We start from the raw sequence: 20,519 nt of genomic DNA on the forward strand, positions 1-20,519 counted from the left end.
GGCAATTTAGCATGGCCAATCCCCTTAACCTGCACATCTTTAGACACTAAGGGGCAATTTAGCATGGCCAATCCACCTAACCTGCACATCTTTGGACACGAAGGGGCAACTTAGCATGGCCAATCCACCTAACCTACACATCTTTGGACACTAAGGGGCAATTTAGAATGGCCAATCCACATAACCCGCACATCTTTGGACTGTGGAAGGGAACCGGAGCACCCGGAGGAAACCCACGCAGAACATAGAACATAGAACAGTACAGCACAGAACAGGCCCTTCGGCCCACGATGTTGTGCCGAGCTTTATCTGAAACCAAGATCAAGCTATCCCACTCCCTATCATCCTGGTGTGCTCCATGTGCCTATCCAATAACCACTTAAATGTTCCTAAAGTGTCTGACTCCACTATCACTGCAGGCAGTCCATTCCACACCCCAACCACTCTCTGCGTAAAGAACCTACCTCTGATATCCTTCCTGTATCTCCCACCACGAACCCTATAGTTATGCCCCCTTGTAATAGCTCCATCCACCCGAGGAAATAGTCTTTGAACGTTCACTCTATCTATCCCCTTCATCATTTTATAAACCTCTATTAAGTCTCCCCTCAGCCTCCTCCGCTCCAGAGAGAACAGCCCTAGCTCCCGCAACCTTTCCTCATAAGACCTACCCTCCAAACCAGGCAGCATCCTGGTAAATCTCCTCTGCACTCTTTCCAGCGCTTCCACATCCTTCTTATAGTGAGGTGACCAGAACTGCACACAATATTCCAAATGTGGTCTCACCAAGGTCCTGTACAGTTGCAGCATAACCCCACGGCTCTTAAACTCCAACCCCCTGTTAATAAAAGCTAACACACTATAGGCCTTCTTCACAGCTCTATCCACTTGAGTGGCAACCTTTAGAGATCTGTGGATATGGACCCCAAGATCTCTCTGTTCCTCCACAGTCTTCAGAACCCTACCTTTGACCCTGTAATCCACATTTAAATTAGTCCTACCAAAATGAATCACCTCACATTTATCAGGGTTAAACTCCATTTGCCATTTTTCAGCCCAGCTTTGCATCCTATCTACGTCTCTTTGCAGCCTACAACAGCCCTCCACCTCATCCACTACTCCACCAACGGGCAAACACGGGGGAGAACGCGCAAACTCCACACAGACAGTGACCCGAGGTCAGGAATTGAACCCTGGTCCCTGGCGTCGTGAGGCAGCTGCTCTAACGACTGCGCCACCGCGCCGTCCGTCTTGTTCAATGTTTTATGCGCTAGTTCGGTACATGTATCCCCCCCCCCCCTGCCTCTCTCCATCGAGATCACGGCTTGAGTGTTTGCCTTTGAAGAATAATTCTGAAGGATTCTTGACGGGGAAGGATACTTTGCAGTCGCGTGAGATGTTTACATAATGTGTGCGGAGCTCAAACAGCATTAGCCAGGAACAATCAGCAGAGGCTGCTCGGCTAATCCAATAAACGCAGAAGGGATTATTGGAACCGAACACATTATCAAGCCAATTTATTCAATCAATACTTTTGTCAGGGAGCTGGCGATGCATTCAAAAGTTGTCTCGTTGCGGAGTGGAGCCGATGACCTCACCCTCGTATCTGTGTCACAAATGGATCTCTGGGGATTGTGCTATTGAGTTTTTTTTTGTCTATTAATATGTTAAAAGATTTTAAGTCGATGCACGCTTCTCGTCCAATTTTACAGGTTATAAACGCTCCTCTCCGTCTTCATAGCGGGAACTGCCGATGTAAACCAGTCACCAAGAAGCAGGATTCGGCCACACACCCCACCCCGCCATTCGATACAATCGTGCCTGATCGATGCCAGATATGCGGCACGGTGGTTAGCGGTGCCGCCTCAGGGCTCCAGGGACCCAGGTTCGATTCCGGCCTCAGGTCACTGTCTGCACGGAGTTTGCACGTTCTCCCCGTGTCTGCGTGGGTTTCCTCCGGGTGCACTGGTTTCCTCCCACAGTCCAAAGATGTGTAGGTTAGGTGGATTGGCCATGCTTAAATTGTCCCTTAGTGTCCAAAGATGTGTATTTTAGGTGGATTGGCCATGCTAAATTGCCACTTAGTGTCCAAAGATGTGCGGGTTAGGTGGATTGGCCATGCTAAATTGTCCCTTAGTGTCCAAAGATGTGCAGGTTAGGGGGATTGGCCATGCTAAATTGCCCCTTAGTGTCCAAAGATGTGCGGGTTAGGTGGATTGGCCATGCTAAATTGCCCCTTAGTGTCCAAAGATGTGCGGGTTAGGTGGATTGGTCATGCTAAATTGCCCCTTAGTGTCCAAAGATGTGCGGGTTAGGTGGATTGGCCATGCTAAATTGCCCCTTACTGTCCAAAGATGTGCGGGTTAGGTGGATTGGCCATGCTAAATTGCCCCTTAGTGTCCAAAGATGTGCGGGTTAGGTGGATTGGCCATGCTAAATTGCCCCTTAGTGTCCAGAGATGTGCAGGTTAGGTGGATTGGCCATGCTAAATTGCTCCTTAGTGTCCAAAGATGTGCGGGTTAGGTGGATTGGCCATGCTAAATTGCCCCTTAGTGTCCAGAGATGTGCAGGTTAGGTGGATTGGCCATGCTAAATTGCCCCTTAGTGTCCAGAGATGTGCAGGTTAGGTGGATTGGCCATGCTAAATTGCCCCTTAGTGTCCAAAGATGTGCAGGTTAGATAGATTGGCCATGCTAAATTGCCCCTTAGTGTCCAAAGATGTGCAGGTTAGGTGGATTGACCATGCTAAATTGCCCCTTAGTGTCCAAAGATGTGCCGGTTAGGTGGATTGGCCATGCTAAATTGCCCCTTAGTGCCCCAAGACATGCAGGTTAGGTAGGTTGGTCACGCTAAATTGCCGCTTAGTGTCCAAAGATATGCAAGTTAGTGGATTGGCCATGCTAAATTGCCCCTTAATATTCAAAGATGTGCGGGTTAGGTTGGTTGGCCATGCTAAATTGCCCCTTTTTGCCCCATGATGTACAGGTTAGGTGGATTGGCCATACGATTTTGCCCCTTAGTGTCCAAAGATGTGTAGATTGGGTGAAGTGGCCATGCTAAATTGCTCTTTGGTGTCCAAAGATGAGGATATGGGAAGGAAGACAGGATCAGGCAATTGAGTTGAATGATCAGCCATGATCGTTAAGAGGATGTAAATGGCCGAGTGGTATAATCGCTTGTCTGTTAATCCAGAAACTCAGCTAATGTTTCCACGGCAGATGGTGGAATTTGAATTCAATAAAAAATATCTGGTATCTACTGATGACCATGAAACCATTGTCGAAAAAACCCATCTGGTTCACTAATGCCCTTTAGGGAAGGAAATCTGCCGTCCTTACCTGGTCTGGCCTACATGTGACTCCAGAGCCACATGGCCAATCCATCTTACCAGCACATCTATGGACACTAAGGGACAATTTAGCATGGACAGTCCACCTAACCTACACGTGGGTGATTTTCAACTGCCCTCTGAAATGGCAGGCCACTCCCTACAAGGGCAACCAGGGGTGGGCAATACAGATGCACCATAGAAAAGATATTTTCTGGTTGTATCACAGCTTGGTATGGCTCCTGCTCTGCCCAAGACTGCAATGAACCACAAAGGGTCACGAGTGAAGCCCAGTCCATCAGGCAAACCAGCCTCCCATCCACTGACTCTGTCTACACTTATATAAATGATCTGGAAGAAGGTGTAACTGGGGTGATCAGTAAGTTTGCGGACGACACAAAAATGGCTGGACTTGCGGATAGTGAGAACTAACGTAGGGGGGACCTATACGATAAATGGCAGAATCATAAAGGGTGTAGATACGCAGAAGGACCTGGGTGTGCAAGTTCACAGATCCTTGAAGGTGATGTCACAGGTGGAGAAGGTAGTGAATAAGGCATATGGCATGCTTGCCTTTATAGGACGGGGCATAGAGTATAAAAGTTGGGGTCTGATGTTGCATTTGTATAGAACGTTGGTTCGGCCGCATTTGGAATACTGCGCCCAGTTCTGGTCGCCACACTCCCAGTAGGATGTGGAGGCTTTAGAGAGAGTACAGAGGAGGTTTACCAGGATGTTGCCTGGTATGGAAGGGCTTAGTTATGGGGAGAGATTGGGTAAACTGGGGTTGTTCTCACTGGAAAGACGGAGGATGAGGGGTGACCTAATAGAGGTGTATAAAATTATGAATGGCATAGATAGGGTGAACGGTGGGAAGCTTTTTCCCAGGTCGGTGGTGACGTCCACGAGGGGTCATAGGTTCAAGGTGAGGGGGGGAGGTTTAACATGGATATCAGAAGGACGTATTTTACACAGAGGGTGGTGGGGGCCTGGAATGCGCTGCCGGGCAAGGTGGAGGAGGCGGACACACTGGGAACGTTTAAGACTTATCTAGATAGCCACATGAACGGAGTGGGAATGGAGGGATACAAAAAAATGGTCTAGTTTGGACCAGGGAGCGGCGCGGGCTTGGAGGGCCGAAGGGCCTGTTCCTGTGCTGTATTGTTCTTTGTTCTGTTGTTGTTCCCGCTGCCTCGGGAAAAGCAGCCAGCATACTCAAGGACCCCACGCATCCCGGACATTCTCTCTTCCAACTTCCTCCGTTGGGGAAAAGATACAAAAGTCTGAGGTCACGTACCGACCGACTCAAGAACAGCTTCTTCCCTGCTGACGTCAGACTTTTGAATGGACCTACCTCGCATTAAGTTGATCTTTCTCTACACCCTCGCTATGGCTGTAACACTGCATTCTGCACTCTCTCGTTTCCTTCTCTATGAACGGTATGCTTTGTCTATATAGCGAGCAAGAAACAACACTTTTCACTGTATCCCAATACATGTGACAATAATAAATCAAATCAAATAAATGCTCGCCAACCAGGAACGCCCATGTGCCACGAATGAATAAAAGAAATGATGATAATGAATGGCGGGACAGCCTCGATGGGCTGAATGGCCTCCTCCAGCTCCCATATTCTATCACCCCACACACACAGACACCAAACAGCGAGATCTCAGCTGTGAACGCACCCGGATTCACAATGTATCGTGTCGCCCTTCTGTCGGTGTTCATAAAGATATTAAAAATGAGGTAACCCACTGCTTAAAGGATCCCACACAAAACGATTCCATCTGATTCCTCGAGCAAAAGGGTAAACTCATGCCCCCGCTATCGCGCCCCCCCCGCTCCACCAACCACCCATCCCCCCCTCCCCCCCCCCCCCCCGGCTCCACCAACCACCCATCCCCCCCCCCCCCGCCCCCCCCCGGTCCGGCCTCCGCCACTGGGAAGTAATTGGAATATATGTCTCACTAAACCAGAACAATGACTAAACGACAGAACACCTGCCGACAGATTTGATCTGAAGATTACAGCGCAGTCTGCAAATCTGCAAAACACTCCTTCAAGCCCAAGGGGGGGGGGGGGTGAGAATGCAGGATCCATGGCCAGGAACAGCAAGGGGGACAACTTGCATTTATATACATGCTCCTAACCCCTCCAGGTGTCCCCAAGCACCACAGAAACATTATCAGACAACACTGAACCCGCAGAAAGAGACCAGAGACATGGTTAACAGGGTAGGTTTTAAGGAATGTCTTAGAGAGAGAGAGGGGAGTGAGAGAGAGTGAGAGAGAGGGGGAGTGAGAGAGAGAGAGCAGGAGCGAGTGAGAGTGAGAGAGAGAGAGAGAGCAGGAGCGAGTGAGAGAGAGAGAGAGCAGGAGCGAGAGAGGGAGTGAGAGAGAGAGGGAGAGAGAGAGAGGGAGTGAGAGAGGGAGTGAGAGAGAGCAGGAGCGAGAGAGGAAGTGAGAGAGAGAGAGAGGGAGAGAGAGGGAGAGAGAGAGAGAGAGGGGGAGTGAGAGAGAGAGAGAGAGAGAGCAGGAGCGAGAGAGGGAGTGAGAGAGAGCGGGAGAGAGAGAGAGAGAGAGGGAGTGAGAGAGAGAGAGAGAGGGGGGGAATGAGAGAGAGCAGGAGCGAGAGAGAGTGAGAGAGAGAAAGGGGAGAGAGAGAGAGGGAGAGAGAGCAGGAGCGAGAGAGAGTGAGAGAGAGAAAGGGAGAGAGAAAGCGAGAGAGAGCAGGAGCGAGAGAGAGTGAGGGAGAGGAGAGGGAGGAGAGAGCAAGAGAGAGAGAGTGAGAGAGAGAAAGGGAGAGAGAGGGAGTGAGAGACAGAGAGGGAGTGAGAGAGAAAGCGGGAGCGAGAGAGAGAGCGGGAAGGAGAGAGAGTGAGGGAGAGGAGAGGGAGGGAGTGAGAGAGAGAGAGGGAGCGACAGAGAGAGAGAACAAAAGGTAGAGAGAGAGAGCGAGAGAGAGAGAGCAAGCAAGAGAGAGAGAGAGCGAGAGAGACAGAGAGAAAGAGAGAGGGAGCAAAAGTGAGAGGGAGAGCGAGAGGGAGAGAGAAGGAGGGAGAGAGAGAGGAAGAGAGAGTGAGAGAGAGCAGAGAGAGAGAGAGAGAACGAAAGAGAGAGACAGCGAAAGAGAGAGCGAGAGAGAGTGAGAGAGAGAGAGGGAGCGGGAGAGGGAGAGAGCGAGAGAGAGGGAGTGAGAGAGAAAGAGGGAGAGAGTGAGAGAGAGAGGGAGCGAGAGAGAGAGGGAATGAGAGAGAAAAAGCGAGCAAAAGAGAAAGAGAGAGCAAGAGAGACAGAGAGAAAGAGAGAGAGAGAGAGAGAGCGAGAGGGAGAGTAAGGGAGGGAGAGAGGAAGAGGGAGTGAGAGAGAGCAAGAGAGAGAGAGAGAACGAAAGAGAGAGAGAGAGCGAAAGAGAGAGCGAGAGAGAGTGAGAGAGAGAGGGAGCGAGAAAGGGAGAGAGCGAGAGAGAGAGAGGGAGCGAGAGAGAGAGGGAGAGAGAGGGAGAGAGCGAGAGAGAGAGAGGGAGAGCGAGCGAGAGGAAGAGAGAGAGAGAGAGTGCGACTGAGAGGGAGAGAGAAAGAGAGAGAGAGCAGGAGAGACCAAGAGAGAGAGAGAGAGTGAGAGAGGGAGATGGGGCGAGAGAGTGAGCGAGAAAGAGAGCGAGAGGGAGAGTGAGCGAGTGGGGGAGAGAGAGAGGGAGAGGGAGAGAGGGAGCGAGGGTTGATTGGCCATGTTAAATTGACCCTAGTGTCGGGGGGATTAGCAGGGTAAATATGTGGGGTTATGGAGATAGGACCTGGGTGGGATTGTGGTTGGTGCAGACTCGATGGGCCGAATGGCCTCCTGCACTGTAGGGATTCCATGATTCTATATGAGAGCAAAAAAGAAACAGAGCGAGAGAGCAAGCGAGATAGAGTGAGAGAGAGGGCAAGACAGAGAGAGCGAAGAGAGAGAGAGAGAGTGAGAGAGAGAGGGGGAGAGAGAGAGAGGGAGAGAGAGGGAGTGAGAGACTAAGCGTGAGAAAAAGAGAGAGGAGTGAGAGACTGAGCGAGAGAGAAAGAGGAGTGAGAGACTGAGCGAGAGCGAAAGGGAGAGGGAGTGAGAGAGAGGGCAAGACAGAGAGAGCGAACGAGAGAGCGAGAGAGTGTGTGAGAGAGAGAGAGAGAGTGAGAGAGAGGGAGTGAGAGACCGAGCGTGAGAGAGAGGGAGTGAGAGACTGAGCGAGAGAGAAAGAGAGAAGGAGTGAGAGACTGAGCGAGAGAAAGAGAGAGATCGAGCGAGAGAGAGAGAGGGAGTGAGAGAGAGGGCAAGACAGAGAGAGCGAACAAGAGAGAGAGAGAGAGTGTGTGAGAGAGAGAGAGTGAGAGAGAGAGAGTGAGAGAGAGGGAGTGAGAGACCGAGCGTGAGAGAAAGTGAGAGGGAGTGAGAAACTGAGCGAGAGAGAAAGAGAGGAGTGAGAGACTGAGTGAGAGAGAAAGAGAGAGGGAGTGAGAGACTGAGCAAGAGAGAAAGAGAGAGATTGAGTGAGAGCAAAAGAGAGAGGGAGTGATAGACTGAGTGAGAGAGAAAGAGACAGGGAGTGAGAGACTGAGCGAGAGAGAAAGAGAGAGATCGAGTGAGAGTGAAAGAGAGAGGGAGTGAGAGACTGAGCGAGAGAGAAAGAGAGATACTGAGCGAGAGAGAAAGAGAGAGGGAGTGAGAGACTAAGCGAGAGAAAGAGAGAGGGAATGAGAGACTGAGCGAGAGAGAAAGAGAGAGGGAATGAGAGAGAAAGAGAGAGGGAGTGAGAGACTGAGCGAGAGAAAAAGAAAGGGAATGAGAGAGAAAGAGAGAGGGAGTGAGAGACTGAGCGAGAGAGAAAAAGAGAGGGAATGAGAGAGAAAAAGAGAGGGAGTGAGAGACTGAGCGAGAGAGAAAGAGAGACGGAGTGAGAGACTGAGCGAGAGAGCGAGAGACTGAGCGAGAGAGGAAGAGAGAGGGAATGAGAGAGAAAGAGAGAGGGAGTGAGAGACTGAGCGAGAGCGAAAGAGAGAGGGAGTGAGAGACTGAGCGAGAGAAGAGAGAGAGAGATCGAGCGAGAGAGAAAGAGAGAGAGAAAGAAAGAGGGAGTGAGAGAGCGAAAGAGAGAGGGAGCGAGAAAGACAATGGATGATAGCTTGTCACGGTCACCCATTACTGAGACGAGGTTTCTCATTCCAGATTTTATTAATCCACCAGCTGTCGGGGTGGGACGTGAACCCACATCCCGCCTGCCACCAGTGTTAGCCTGGGACGCCTCTGGATTACTAATATCATACCGCTGTCTCCCCAGTGATCAGAATCCAGCTGTTACACACCACTGCCGCCATGGTATATGAAAGGTGCCCGATATATGGAAGATGCGGCTGTGACTGAGCGTTTTAAGTTTGTCATCCCTGCTGTTCTTAAGTACCTTTCATGCAGCCTTTCAACTGCTCGGTCTTTTTCTTTATCCATTTACGGGATGTGAGCGTCCCTGGCCGGGCCCAGCATTTACTGCCCATCCTTAGTCGCCCCTTGAGAAGGTGGTGGGTGAAGCCGCCATCTTGAACCCGCTGCAGTCCCCGTGTGGTGGAGGTACAACCACAGTGCTGTTAGGGAAGGAGTTCCAGGATTGTGATTGGACATCAGTCAGTCCTGTGTGTGGTGTAGGTACACCCACAGTGCTGTTAGGGAGGGAGTTCCAGGCTTTTGACCCCAGCCACAGTGAAGGAACGGCCGATATATTTCCAAGTGGGGATGGTGAGTGGCTCGGAGGGGGGAACTTGCAGTTGATGGTGTTCCCCATGTGTCTGCTGCCCCCCCCCCCCCCTCCCCCCCGGTCCTTCTAGGTGGTAGAGGTGGCGGGTTTGGAAGGTGCTGTCGAAGGAGCCTTGGCGAGTCGCTGCGGTGCATCTTGTAGATGGTACACACTGCTGCCACTGTGCGTCGGTGGTGGAGGGAGTGAGTGTTTGTGGTTAGCGTGTCGATCGAGCGGGGCTGCTTTGTCCTGGATGGTGTCGAGCTTCTCGAGTGTTGTTGGGAGCCGCACTCATCCAGGCAAGTGGAGAGTGTTCCATCACACTCCTGACTTGTGTCCTTGGAGATGGTGGACAGGCTTTGGTGGGAGTCAGGAGGTGAGTTACTCTCCGCAGGATTCCCAGTGGACAGGCTTTGGTGGGAGTCAGGAGGTGAGTTACTCTCCGCAGGATTCCCAGTGGACAGGCTTTGGGGGGAGTCAAGAGGTGAGTTACTCCCCGCAGGATTCCCAGTGGACAGGCTTTGGGGGGAGTCAGGAGGTGAGTTACTCTCCGCAGGATTCCCAGTGGACAGGCTTTGGGGGGAGTCAGGGGGTGAGTTACTCTCCGCAGGATTCCCAGTGGACAGGCTTTGGGGGGAGTCAGGAGGTGAGTTACTCTCTGCAGGATTCCCAACCTCTGAATCATAGAATCCTTACAGTGCAGAAGGAGGCTATTTGGCCCACCGAGGTGCACCAACACCAACCCAGGCCCTATCCCTGAAACGCCATGTATTTACCCAGCTAATCCCCTGACACTAACGGGTAATTTAGCACAGCCAATCCACCTAACCTGCACATCTTTGGACACTAAGGGGCAATTTAGCATGGCCAATCTGCTTGACCCGCACATCTTTGGACACGAAGGGGCAGTTTAGCATGGCCAATCCCCCTAACCTACACATCTTTGGACAATAAAGGGCAGTTTAGCATGGCCAATCAACCTAAACTACAGATCTTTGGATGCTAAGGGGCAATTTAGCATGGTCAATCTGCCTAACCCGCACATCTTTGGACACGAAGAGGCAATTTAGCATGGCCAATCCCCCTAACCTGTACATCTTTGGACACTAAGGGACAATTTAGCATGGCCAATCAACCTAAACTACACATCTTTGGACGCTAAGGGGCAATTTAGCATGGTCAATCCACCTAACCTGCACATCTTTGGACACTAAGGGACAATTTAGCATGGCCAATCCACCTAACCTGCACATCTTTGGACACTAAGGGGCAATTTAGCATGGCCAATCCACCTAACCTGCACATCTTTGGACACTAAGGGACAATTTAGCATGGCCAATCCACCTAACCTGCACATCTTTGGACACTAAGGGACAATTTAGCATGGCCAATCAACTTAAACTACACATCTTTGGATGCTCAGGGGCAATTTAGCATGGCCAATCTGCCTAACCCGCACATCTTTGGACACGAAGAGGCAATTTAGCATGGCCAATCCCCCTAACCTGTACATCTTTGGACACTAAGGGACAATTTAGCATGGCCAATCAACCTAAACTACACATCTTTGGACGCTAAGGGGCAATTTAGCATGGTCAATCCACCTAACCTGCACATCTTTGGACACTAAGGGACAATTTAGCATGGCCAATCCACCTAACCTGCACATCTTTGGACACTAAGGGGCAATTTAGCATGGCCAATCCACCTAACCTGCACATCTTTGGACACTAAGGGACAATTTAGCATGGCCAATCCACCTAACCTGCACATCTTTGGACACTAAGGGACAATTTAGCATGGCCAATCAACTTAAACTACACATCTTTGGATGCTCAGGGGCAATTTAGCATGGCCAATCTGCCTAACCCGCACATCTTTGGACACGAAGAGGCAATTTAGCATGGCCAATCCCCCTAACCTGTACATCTTTGGACACTAAGGGACAATTTAGCATGGCCAATCAACCTAAACTACACATCTTTGGACGCTAAGGGGCAATTTAGCATGGCCAATCCACCTAACCAGCATAGAAGGATGAGGGGGGATCTTATGGAGACTTATAAGATAATGCGGGGGCTGGATAGGGTGGAGGCGGAGAGATTCTTTCCACTTAGTAAGGAAGTTAAAACTAGAGGACACAGCCTCAAAATAAAGGGGGGTCGGTTTAAGACAGAGTTGAGGAGGAACTTCTTCTCCCAGAGGGTGGTGAATCTCTGGAATTCTCTGCCCACTGAGGTGGTGGAGGCTACTTCGCTGAATATGTTTAAAGCGCGGATGGATGGATTCCTGATCGGTAAGGGAATTAAGGGTTATGGGGATCAGGCGGGTAAGTGGTGCTGATCCACGTCAGATCAGCCATGATCTTATTGAATGGCGGGGCAGGCTCGAGGGGCTAGATGGCCTACTCCTGCTCCTATTTCTTATGTTCTTATGTTCTTATCTTTCGGACTGTAGGAGGAAACCAGAGCACCCAAAGGAAACCCATGCAGACACGGGGGGGAGAAATGTGCAGACTCCATACAGGCGGTGACCTGAGCTGGGAATTGAACCCGGGTCCCTGGCGCTGTGAGGCAGCAGTGCTAACCCACTGTGCCACCGTCCCACCCTCCGTCCTCTTGCAGCCACAGTGTTTATCTGGCTGGGTCCAGTTGAGTTTCTGGTCTACGGTAACCCCCAGGATGTTGATAGCGATGGGGGGGGGAATTCATTGATGGCAATCAATTGAATGTCAAGGAGCGATCTTACTGACAAACTGAATTGGAAATGTGACCGAGTTCCGAGAGATTAAGATTGGAGCGTTTACATTAATATCTGAAAGGGGAAATACGGGAAGAAGAGCAATTTTATTCCCAATCGTGGAAACTGATGAAGCGATAACTCTTTGTCATTGATTATATTGCAGCTTTGCCATGTACAGATCGGCCGCCTGTTTCCCGAGACTTGAAAATCAATTGATAAAAAATAATCTGGAATATAAAACTAGTCTCAGTAACGATTACCGTGACAACTATCATCGAGTGCGATAAAAAATCCCATCTGGTGCACTAATAAAGACCAAAGAACAAAGAAAATTACAGCACAGGAACAGGCCCTACGGCCCTCCAAGCCTGCACCCACCATGCTGTCCGTCTGAATTTATAGAATTCTGTAAGAAGTCTCACAACACCAGGTTAAAGTCCAACAGGTTTATTTGGCAGCAAAAGCCACTAGCTTTCGGAGCGCTGCTCCTTCGTCAGGTGAGTGATGAAGGGGCAGCGCTCTGAAGGGACACTCACCTGATGAAGGAGCAGCGCTCCGAAAGCTAATGGCTTTTGCTACCAAATAAACCTGTTGGACTTTAACCTGGTGTTGTGAGACTTCTTACAGTGTTTACCCCAGTCCAACGCCGGCATCTCCACTTTATAAAATTCTAACAGGGTTAGACAGGGTAGATTCAGAAAGAATGTTCCCGATGGTGGGGGGAGTCCAGAACTAGGGGGCCATAGTTTGAGGATAAGGGGATAAACCTTTTAGGACTGAGGTGAGGAGAAATTTCTTCACCCAGAGAGCGGTGGAATTCACTCCCACAGAAAGTAGTTGAGGCCAAAATGTTGTGTGATTTCAGGAAGAAATTAGATATCGCTCTTGGGGGTTAAAGGGATCGAGGGATATGGGGGGGGAAGGGGGGGAAAATCAGGATATTGATTTCGATGATCAGCCTTGATCATAATAAATGGTGGAGCAGGCTGGAAGGGCCGAATGGCCTCCTCCTGCTTCTAGTTTCTATGTTTCAAAGACAGCCACTGATCAATGGGGAAATTCAGGAGAAATTTGCTGACCCAGGGAGTGGTGAGAATGTGGGACTTTGGGAGGGTTTGGGGCAAATATCTCAGGCAGGTCCATGGGGAAACATGGGTCTGCGTTTCTATAGCGCTGTTCCCAACCACGGGATGTTCCAATGTGTTTCACAGGTAATGAAATATTGTGTGCAGTTTTGGTCTCCTTATCTGAGGAAGGATGCCCTTGCTATCGAGGGAGCACAGTGAAGGTTTATCAGGCTGATTCCTGGGATGGCAGGTCTGTCATATGAGAAGAGATTGAGTCGGTTTGGGTTATATTCACTGGAGTTTAGAAGAGGGCGAGGGGATCGCATGGAAACTTAGAAAATTCTACCAGGGTTAGACAGGGTAGATTCAGAAAGAATGATTTGATTTGATTTATTATTGTCACATGTATTAGCATACAGTGAAAAGTATTGTTTCTTGCGCGCTATTCAGACAAAGCATACCGTTCATAGAGAAGGAAACTAGAGTGTGCAGAATGTTACAGTCATGGCTAGGGTGTAGAGAAAGATCAGCTTAATGCGAGGTAGGTCCATTCAAAAGTCTGATGCCAGCAGGGAAGAAGCTGTTCTTGAGTCGGTCGGTACGTGTCCTCAGACTTTTGTATCTTTTTCCCGACAGAAGAAGGTGGAAGAGAGAATGTCTGGGGTGTGTGGGGTCCTTGATTATGCTGGCTGCTTTTCCCGAGGCAGCGGGAAGTGTAGACAGTCTAGAACTCGGGGGGTCATAGTTTGAGGATAAGGGGTAAACCTTTTAGGATTGGGGTGAGGAGAAATTTCTTGACCCAGAGAGCGGTGGAATTCACTCCCACAGAAAGTAGTTGAGGCCAAAACATTGCGTGATTTCAAGAAATTAGACCATAGCTCTTGGGGCGAAAGTGATCAAGGGTTAGAACAACAAAGAACAGTACAGCACAGGAACAGGCCCTTCGGCCCTCCAAGCCTGCGCCGATCGTGATGTCCTGCCTAAACTAAACCGTACGCACTTACAGAGTCCGTATCCTTCCATTCCCATCCTGTTCATGTATTCGGATGTGGGAGGGAAGGTGGGGCAGGGGTATTGAATTTGATGATCAGCCATGATCGTAATGAATGGCGGAGCAGGCTGGAGGGGCCGAATGGCCTCCTCCTGCTCCTAGTTTCTATGGTACCCGGTCAGGCCTAAAGGTGACTGCAGACACCACACACGGACATGTGGTTGACTCTTAACTGCCCCCCCTCTGAATTGGGCCAAGCGAGACACTCAGTTCAAAGGGGAAATTAGGGGTGGCAACAAATGCTCGGCTTTGCCCAGAGATGCCCCACAACCCTTGAGAGAATTGAGACGCAAACACATTTTGCCCAGAGCTCTTTACGAAGTGATTGAATTTGTTCTGCTTCTTTTCTCATAAGAGTACAGGAGTTGACCTCAGCTGTTGACAGCATCTTTTTGGTGTCTCTGGCGAGAGGAGCATTGCTCCGACCAGAGGGAGGAAGGTTGTTTGACAGGGAATGAAAGCAGACACACCTCAGCACCTTCCCAGGTCCACTCCCCCAGCCTCACGGTTACAGCTCCTGATATCATCGGCTGAATCATCGAGAAGACAGGCCCCGCATTGTGTTGACGGTCAAATAGAAATGTCACAGGATCCCGACTGTGCAGAAGGAGGCCATTCAGCCCATCAAGGCTGGAGCAACTCTCTGAAAGAACATCTTACCCAGATCCTGACCCATACATGTATTCCATTTATCCACCTAACCTGTACATCTTTGGACACTAAGGGTCAATTTATCATGGCCAATCCACCTAACCTGCACATCTTTGGAAACTAAGGGGCAATTTAGCATGGCCAATCCACCTAACCTGCACATCTTTGAACACTAAGGGGCAATTTAGCATAGCCAATCCCCCTAATCCGCACATCTTTGGACACTAAGGGGCAATTTAGCATGGCCAATCCACCTAACCCACACATCTTTGGACACTAAGGGGCAATCTAGCATGGCCAATCCACCTAACCCACACATCTTTGGACACTAAGGGGCAATCTAGCATGGCCAATCCACCTAACCTGCACATCTTTGGACACTAAGGGCAATTTAGCATGGCCAATCCACCTAACCTGCACATCTTTGGACACTAAGGGGCAATTTAGCATGGCCAATCCACCTAACCTGCACATCTTTGGACACTAAGGGTCAATTTATCATGGCCAATCCACCTAACCTGCACATCTTTGGACACTAAGGGTCAATTTATCATGGCCAATCCACCTAACCTGCACATCTTTGGACACTAAGGGGCAATTTAGCATAGCCAATCCCCCTAATCCGCACATCTTTGGACACTAAGGGGCAATTTAGCATGGCCAATCCACCTAACCCACACATCTTTGGACACTAAGGGGCAATCTAGCATGGCCAATCCACCTAACCCACACATCTTTGGACACTAAGGGGCAATCTAGCATGGCCAATCCACCTAACCTGCACATCTTTGGACACTAAGGGCAATTTAGCATGGCCAATCCACCTAACCTGCACATCTTTGGACACTAAGGGGCAATTTAGCATGGCCAATCCACCTAACCTGCACATCTTTGGACACCAAGGTGCAATTTAGCATGGCCAATCCACCTAACCTGCACATCTTTGGACACTAAGGGGCAATTTAGCATGGCCAATCCACCTAACCTGCACAGCTTTGGACACTAAGGGGCAATTTAGCATGGCCAATCCACCTAACCTGCACATCTTGGGACATTAAGGGGCAATTTAGCATGGCCAATCCACCTAACCTGCAAATCTTTGGACACCAAGGTGCAATTTAGCATGGCTAAACCACTTAATTAGAATCATAGAATCCTACAGTGCAGAAAGAGGCCATTCGGCCCATCGAGTCTGCACCAACCACAATCCCACCCAGGCCCTATCCACATATCCCTACATATTTACCCACTAACCCCTCTAACCTATGCATCCCAGGACACTAAGGAGCAATTTAGAATGGCCAAACAACCTAACCCGCACATCTTTGGACTGTGAGAGGAAACCGGAGCACCCGGAGGAAACCCTCGCAGACACGGGGAGAATGTGCAAACTCCACACAGACAGCGACCGGAACCGGGATTCGAACCCAGGTCCCTGGAGCTGTGAAGCAGCAGTGCTAACCACTGTGCTACTGTGCCGCCCATTTACCCGCACATTTTTGGAGATGAAGAGCTAATTCCGCATGGCCAATCCACCTAATCTTTAGACTGTGCGAGGAAACCATTGCAACCGCAGGAAACCCACACAGAGACGGGGGAGTGTGCAAACTCCACACAGACAGTCGCCCAAGGTCGGAATTGAACCCAGATCCCTGGCGCTGTGAGGCAGCAATGCTAACCACCCTTATGATGATTTAGTGCCACTCCCCTGCCTTCCCCTGTACTCCCTGCACATAGTTTCTATTCAAATAATTGTCTAATGCCCTCTTGAATACCTCCGTTGAAGCTGTCCCCACCACACTTCCAGGCAGGCCATCCCAGACACTGAACCACTCGCTGTGCGACAGAGTTTTTCTGACAAGTGATCGTAATTCACAACACAGTTAAGTACAATCATTAAAGTCTAAAATAACAAACTGCACAGTTACGATCATTTCAATGCACAAATAATCACAAGAGGCCACACGGCACAGGTCCCCTTAACTCCCAGAGCAGAAAGGGAAGGGGAGGTCAGCTACGCTCTGCTCCAAAGCTCACAAGGCCATGGAATCCCTACAGTGCAGGAGGCCATTCGGCCCATCGAGACTGAACCAACTTCCTGACAGAGAATCCCACCCAGGCCCTGTCCCAATAGTCCCAGGTAATTAACCGACTAACCCCCATAACCTGCACATCTTTGGACACTAAGGGACAATTTAGCACGGCCAATCCACCTAACCTGCACATCTTTGGACACGAAGGGGCAATTTAGCATGGCCAATCCACCTAACCTGCACATCTTTGGACACTGAGGGGCAATTTAGCATGGCCAATCCACCTAACCTGCACATCTTTGGACACTGAGGGGCAATTTAGCATGGCCAATCCACCTAACCTGCACATCTTTGGACACTGAGGGGCAATTTAGCATGGCCAATCCACCTAACCTGCACATCTTTGGACACTGAGGGGCAATTTAGCATGGCCAATCCATCTAACCTGAACATCTTTGGACACGAAGGGGCAATTTAGCATGACCAATCCCCCTAACCTACACATCTTTGGACACAAAGGGGTAATTTAACATGGCCAATCCCTCTAATTCTGCACATCGTTGGACTGTGTGAGGAAACGGGAGCACCCGGAGGAAACCCACGCAGACACGGGGCGGGGCGGGGTGGGGGGGAGAACGTGCAGACTCCGCACAGACAGTGACCCGAGGCTGGGTCTCGAACTCGGGTCCCTGGCACCGTCAGGCAGGAGCGCTAACCACCGTTCCGCCGCCCCTGTTGTCGGGTCGAGTGCGTTAAGCTGAGAAAAGGGGTGCGAGTCCACATCTCCAGGGGCATCGCTGAACCAAAAGCGCACGGAAAAAATGCTCCGTGAATCTGACTCTGAAACCAAACAGTAAGGTGTGGGGTTTGGGGATAATGGGGGTGGGGGGGGTAATTGCGTGTGGCGATACGCAAAACTACCCGAACAAAGCATCCGCTGGGACAAAGAAAATCTCCAGATGCTGGATAATTTCTGCCCTGTCCCCATTTACATAAATTGCTGAGAATTAGCATAAGCACTCTCGAACACTATTCGAAACAAAGAGTGCTGCAATTATGAGGCAGCAATAGTCACCGGCAAGAGGGGAGATCTGTTCAAGTGACGCCCTGAGTGTTAACACTCGTCTCAGTACTCTCGCAGTGATTAAAGGCTAATTTCGCAATAAATCCCGGAGCTCCACAGTCACTGGAGCCCTTTACAAATGTCAGCACCACAGACAGCACACACAAGCAGCTGGAATAATTCACGTAAACATTTCATCGGTCCCAATGGTGACTGATGTTCCCTCTCTGGAGAGAGGCCCCGTTGCAGCCAACCGGGCTTCAGATTAACACTTCAAAAAATTGGGCACGCGGCACAAGTTCCCGGTCTCCGATCAGCTACCCGCGCCAGACTTCTCTGGCCACTCACACCCCCGCCACTGCTGCAGGCAAACATGGGGGAATTTGGCGCTCAGCCACATCTTCGTTCACTGCAGCGGTACTGGAGAATCCTTGTCGGCCTGAAGGGCAGGGAAAATTCCAGCCCGTCTGTCCCGCTCGAACCCACAAGCCAGATGATCATAGAATATCATCGAGTCATAAAAAAGCAGAAGAGGCCATTCAGCCCATCCAGTCTGTGCCGACTCTCCAGCAGAACGTCTTACCAAACTCCCCACCCTACCCTATCACCGTAACTCCACATATTTCCCATGGCCAATCCACCTAACCCGCACATCTTTGGACACTAAGAGGCAATTTAGCACGGCCAACCCACCTAACCTGCACATCTTTGGACACTAAGGGACAATTTAGCATGGCCAATCCATCTAACCTGCACATCTTTGGACACTAAGGGGCAATTTATCATGGCCAACCCACCTAACCCGCACATCTTTGGACACTAAGGGGCAATTTAGCATGGCCAATCCATCTAATCTACACATCTTGGGACACTAAGGCAATTTATCATGGCCAACCCACCTAACCCGTACATCTTTGGACACTAAGGGACAATTTAGCATGGCCAATCCATCTAACCTACACATCTTGGGACACTAAGAGGCAATTTATCATGGCCAACCCACCTAACCCGTACATCTTTGGACACTAAGGGACAATGCAGCATGGCTAATCCATCTAACCTGAAAATCTTTGGACACTAAGGAACAATTTAGCATGGCCAATCCGCCTAACCTACACATCTTTGGACTGTGGTAGGAAACCGGAGCACTTGGAGCAAACCCACGCAGACATGGGGAGAACGTGCAAACTCCACATCAGAGGCACCCGAGGCCGGAATCGAACCCGGGTCCCTGGCGCTGTGAGGCAGCAGTGCTAACCCACTGTGCCACCGTGCTGCCCAATTCTGCCAGCAAATAAACAGATAGTTAAACAGAACTGAACAAGTAGTAACTGGCTCGAATCCTATCTGACATGGTTTGCGTGCCTTTTTTCAAACTGAGGGTAACTTTAACCTGATGCGTCCAACTGCCAACCAACGGGGTCCAAAGTCAAGCTGTCTTCACACCTGGCCTGATATTATTTCCCCATCTGAAGTCCATGAAGATGAACGTTGGTTGTGTTTCCCAAGCAACCCTCCAGCTCCACCCCCTACGCTTCCCAATCCCGCAAGTTCCCACCCAGCGAGTAAAGCTAAGGACAGTCAGAACATTCACTGGGAGTTGTTGAGCTCCCATCACATCGAGAAGGAGTGGTGAGCCCTCCCGCCCCGCTGCCCCCGGTACCTCAATGCGGCCGGTGTCCGGCTGGAAGCCGCGGGCAGGGTCCTCCGTCGTGACCCGGCACTGGATGGCGCTGCCGTTGATGCGGATCGTCTCCTGCTTGAGTCCGAGTTCGGCTAAGCTCTTGCCCTCTGTGACGTGTATCTGGGCGTGGACCAGGTCAACGCTGAGGACATGGAAAGGAACGAGAGACGGAAGATCAGAGGGGCCAGTCACTGGAAGGGCGCCTAAGGTCAGTAGAGCTTGAAAAGTAAAGATCCAGGTGACAACAGGCCGAGAACGTTCATGGGGAATACGCCCCTTCCACCATCATGGTCCCTCCACTTAGCCACACAAGCTTTCTGAGCTCTAAGCCCCTTGAAGGTGCTTAGAGCTCCGAAAGCTTGTGTGGCTTTTGCGACCAAATAAACCTGTTGGACTTTAACCTGGTGTTGTTAAACTTCTTACTGTGTTTACCCCAGTCCAACGCCGGCATCTCCACATCATGGCCCTCCACTTACGTCAGACTCCTATTTTTTGACCAGACCTCAGCCTTCAAAACCATTATCATAGAGTCATAGAGGTTTACAGCATGGAAACAGGCCCTTCGGCCCAACTTGCCCATGCCGCCCTTTTTTTTAAACCCCTAAGCTAATCCCAATTGCCCGCATCTGGCCCAAAACAAAAGTCAACACCAAACTCCGTGGCCTGGGGCTCGGCTCCTCCCTCTGCGACTGGATTCTAGACTTCCCTAACCCACAGACCACAATCAGTAAGGATAGCTACTGGCACCTCCTCCACGGTCATCTTCAACACCGGTGCCCCACAAGGCTGTGTCCTCAGCCCCCTACTATACTCCTTATACACCCATAACAGGGCGGCCAAATTCTCCATCAACTCCATTTTCAAATTTTTTTAAATATTCGTTCATGGGATACAAAGAACAAAGAACAGCACAGCAAAGGAACAGGCCCTTCGGCCCTCCAAGCCTGCCCCGACCACGTTGTCCTATCTAGACCAACCGCCTGTATCCCTCTATTCCCCGTCTGTTCGTGTGCCCATCCAGATAAGTCTTAAATGTCACTAATGTATCTGCCTCAACCACCTCACTTGGCAGCGCATTCCAGGCCCCCGCCACCCTCTGTGTAAAAAACTTCCCCCGCACATCTCCACTGAACCTTGCCC

General features: G+C 50.4%; 1 protein-coding gene across 1 annotated transcript in view; it reads right to left on the bottom strand.

Annotated features, from left to right (window-relative positions):
* LOC144486626 (pyruvate carboxylase, mitochondrial-like) overlaps positions 1–19,899 on the bottom strand; it is a gene marked incomplete at its 3' end in the record, with an annotated part of 306,524 nt that extends 286,625 nt beyond the window's left edge. Inside the window, exons 1-2 of the mRNA XM_078204674.1 lie at positions 19,856–19,899; positions 19,359–19,521 (exon numbers count right to left, since the gene is read on the bottom strand). Of these exons, the coding sequence (XP_078060800.1) occupies positions 19,359–19,521; positions 19,856–19,899 (207 nt within the window). The remainder of the gene's footprint in view (positions 1–19,358; positions 19,522–19,855) is intronic.
* Between the last annotated feature and the right edge of the window lie 620 nt (positions 19,900–20,519).

Source organism: Mustelus asterias, unplaced genomic scaffold, assembly GCF_964213995.1.
Source record: "Mustelus asterias unplaced genomic scaffold, sMusAst1.hap1.1 HAP1_SCAFFOLD_418, whole genome shotgun sequence".
NCBI lineage: Eukaryota > Metazoa > Chordata > Chondrichthyes > Carcharhiniformes > Triakidae > Mustelus > Mustelus asterias.